At 36.9% G+C, this 3968-nt stretch overlaps 1 protein-coding gene across 1 annotated transcript; it reads left to right on the top strand.

The window, feature by feature from the left end:
* Positions 1–1744: 1744 nt before the first annotated feature.
* LOC108675182 (neuropeptide CCHamide-1 receptor-like) lies at positions 1745–2875 on the top strand. Its single transcript, XM_018163174.2, has one exon. It carries the CDS (start codon positions 1813–1815, stop codon positions 2872–2874), a length of 1062 nt encoding a protein of 353 aa, XP_018018663.1. The 5' UTR covers positions 1745–1812; the 3' UTR covers position 2875.
* Positions 2876–3968: the final 1093 nt, after the last annotated feature.

Consider the following 3968-nt stretch of genomic DNA (forward strand, 5'->3'; position numbering starts at 1 on the left):
AGCTCATAATTTGTTTTCTTTCAATTTATGAAATTAGCTCATAATTTTTATTTGCTTTTTACATTTCTACTATCAAAGATTTTTCGCCGTTGCCCATGACTATAATGTAAGGATATGAAAGATTTAAGTTATGACGCTACCTTTTGAAGGAGAATTTAATGCAACATCGTATCAACAAGTATGAGCGTTATAATACGGTAGTATCAACAGTGCACACTGAACAGTTTTGAAATCGGCAATTTCAATCGCGTTTCATCGGCTGTATACACATCTGCCGGCCCAATGTTAAAGAAGTGTTCATTCCTTTCTTTGTTTTTTTTAGTGAAGTAAAATATAATTTTTTCTAATGGAAGCTTGTAATTTGTTATATACCATATAGATCTTGCCAGTTGTTTTAGTACACGAAAGCTTACTCATCCAGTTAATTATCATTTTATTCAGAAATTCGAGCAAAATATTGACATATTGCGTACCTAACTTGTAAACCCCATCATTTTACTTGATCAGGGTCACTAATAAGTGCGATACGGGCTGCGCATGGCGGTCCGGAATGAAGTGAGTGTAGCTTGCTTTAGTTCAGTAACACGAATGTTTACCGATGGTTGGGTTAGAAGTGCTGGTATTATTGGGCTGGGCTGTCAAGGGCACTTGATAACAAGGCCATTAGAGACAGACTCGCTGTCGAGTGTCTTGTTAGCATCACAGTCAAGCCTTCAGCCCGCATACTGCTGGTAGCCAATACTAGATTTGTTTCATCCTAATAATAATGGCGTTGATAACAATAATAATAGAATAATAATATTAATAATAAAAAATATAACTAAGTACTCACTGCAGTGAGTGACAGAGAGCGCATTTTCTCGTCGACGAAAACGTGAAGTCACGGACAGACAGAACATATGGTAATGGACTGCACTTGTATTTTCTGAAGGTTTACAATTAATATAAATATAAGCAGTCACGAAAAATAAATACCTTACTGTCAACACGAGTTTCTATTATAAAGTTAAAAAAACTAACAAATCGTTGCAACTTCTTACCATATTTGTTGCAGAGCAGTTTTAAAAAATGTGACGCAATTATTATTGCTCTGTGGCTCAGGTGGCATGCGTTGGGCGGGCAATAATGAAAGTATGAGACAGATTAGTTGAATAATGGAAGTTATTTTTTTTTTGTAGATTTAATGTGATTTATTCCCCTGGAATATTCCCAGAGTTGCTCCTCGTCTGAATTTGAAAAGAATAAAATTCAAAATAAAATCTTGAACAGAAGGAAAAGAACGCCCTTGAAAATATTTTTTGTTCGTCAAGTTTGGTGAGGAAAGTTCGAAGGTATTGAAATAATTTATTGAATTTCCTCACCCATATGCGCAGCAGCTGAAAGTCGTTCTCAGCCTTAGAGAAAGTTTATTTATTCTTTAGTATAAATTGAACTTCATAATAAAACATTAATATCAAATGTGGCTTCTCAGAGAAAGTTTAACACTTTACATTGCAAGAAATTTTAGGCTTGATATGAAATTCCAGGCTTACACTGTAAGAAATTCCAGGCTTGAAATGACTTACTATTTTTGGTCCGCAGGTTTAAGCATCCAGCGGCACGGCAACAGAGAAGTCAAGCACACATTCTGCGCCGCTGCGTTCAGCTTCATATTGACGGCACGCTGGAAAAAAGAAGAGCGTCTTAGAAATGGCGCTGAACGTCACAATTGAAGAGCCCTTCGGAATGACTTTCAGCGGGGATTTCAGTCCGTCGGATGATTTGAATCTCGCGACGAATGTCACCCAAAATGAATCCTTGCCTTACATTCCGATGGCTGATCGATCAGAACGCTTCTTGGTACCGATACTTTTTGCACTGATATTTTTAGTTGGCGTCATCGGGAACGGCGCTCTAGTTTATTTCTTTTTTAAATATCCCCAAATGCGGAGCGTGCCCAACACATACATCTTATCGCTAGCCTTCGGAGATATTCTTGTTCTCTTGTTTGCTGTCCCGTTTGTGTCTATTGTGTTCACGTTAGAAGACTACCCATTTGGTGAGATAGTGTGCAAGATGCAAGAAACCATGAAAGATATTTCTATTGGAGTTACGGTTTTCACACTGACTGCGCTGAGCGTCAATCGTTATTACGCGATAGTTCACACTTTCAACCAGCGAAATGATGGGATGAAGCACACGCTCATAGTCACGGCCTGTATTTGGATTTTTTCACTGCTACTCTCAATACCAGCAGCCGTTTTCACAGACCTACGAACTTTCCCCAAGTCTAATTCTGAAAATTTAGTCGCTTGCTTCCCGTTCCCGGAATATTTGGGTACTTTCTACCCCAAATTTAACGTCCTATTCAAATTTCTCATCTACTACTTCATTCCGCTGATGATCATCAGTACTTATTACGTCCTGATGGCTCGACACTTGATGACGCAGGACATACCAGGGGAATGTCTGCCCCAGCAGCGTACCACTCATCAGCGGCAAGCGGCATCGCGTCGTAAAGTCGCAAAGATGGTCCTGGCATTCGTGCTAATTTTTGCCGTGTGTTTCTTCCCTAACAACGTCTTCATGATGTGGTTCTACTTCCACCCAACGGCACTCGACGACTTCAACTACATCTGGAACTGCATGCGCATCATTGGCTTTTGCCTGGCGTTCTTCAACTCCTGCATTAATCCAATTGCCTTGTATTGGATCAGTGGTACATTCCGCAAGCATTTTAATAGGCATGTATTTATTTGTATTCGTCTCGACGAAGCCCACATTCCTTCCCTCTCACAATATAACTTTCAGTCGTCGACAAGGGCTTACGCTAACATCAAGACCGAGAACTTTGAGATTTCTTCCATGAACGGTAATGATAAGATCACAATGTAGTTAAGACATAGATAATTTTTTTGTTATTATTTCGACTGGTTTAGTCGTAGGTGAACATTATTCGTGTGCCTCTCCCGAAAACTGTACTCAGTGTTGACGTTATTTTGATCGTCACTCGATGTGTCCACATTCCTGTCGTGTAAATGTTATGTGTAGAGCAATTAACACATAATTAAGAATAATAACATGTAAAAATAATCAAACAAAAGGAGTTATAATTCAATGAAGAATTAAGTCATGCTTTTCATATAATATGAAACTTGGTTTTACGCATCTCAGAAAAACCCGTTATAAAAAATGAAAAAATACAAATGCTTCTATCTTAGGAGCAATGTTTAAGATTATCCACTTAAACATAAACAAACGTTTCTTAATTATTGTTGATGTTTGGAAATTAGAATATTAAATCAGGCATGCATTATAAAGTGATCGTAAAATTCTTAAAAATTAGTAAAAAGAACAAAATTTCTATAGTCGAATTTGTACCTATAAAGAATTGTTGGCTTCTGCCTCTAATTCATTGTTCTGTAGAAGTTTAAAACTTTTTTTCTGTTCACTGAACTTCATTTTATTAGGCATCTGCATGAAAATATTCAATTTTAAATATTGATTTGTATCACAATATTGAAAGAAGCCGTTCAAAACTCGATGCTCTTTTGTTTCGAGAAGACCAGTCAATTTGCCATCGTCAGTACGATTTATAACTATTGAAGCTATTTACTCTTCATTGCATTGATCAAGAGCGCGTTTGACCCATACAACAATGTGCTATTGTTTGCTGCAATAGTAAAGAAATTTATATTGTACAAAAAATACGTCTAGTAGATCACACAGATTTTTGCGAGTTAATTTGTCAGAACTGAGCCGCTCCTACTTGGTTTCAGTAGAATCATCAGTGCTGCTTCTCAAAAAAGATGTTTAAAAACGAACAGTTTATTTTTATGTAATACTAACTATATAGTTAGTACAATTATAGTTTTTAACGCCTAAAAATTGAATATATTCTCAGAATTATTTGTACTGTACAAATTGACAATTTTCTGTACAGTAATGTAAAAGAGGGCAATTCAGCAGGTTTGATTGTTCCTGCAGTT

Source organism: Hyalella azteca, unplaced genomic scaffold, assembly GCF_000764305.2.
Source record: "Hyalella azteca isolate HAZT.00-mixed unplaced genomic scaffold, Hazt_2.0.2 contig4349, whole genome shotgun sequence".
NCBI lineage: Eukaryota > Metazoa > Arthropoda > Malacostraca > Amphipoda > Hyalellidae > Hyalella > Hyalella azteca.

Bases quoted from the DNA above. Each gene is read 5' to 3' on its own strand.
- LOC108675182 (XM_018163174.2), top strand. From the start codon at position 1,813: ATGGCTGATCGATCAGAACGCTTCTTGGTACCGATACTTTTTGCACTG.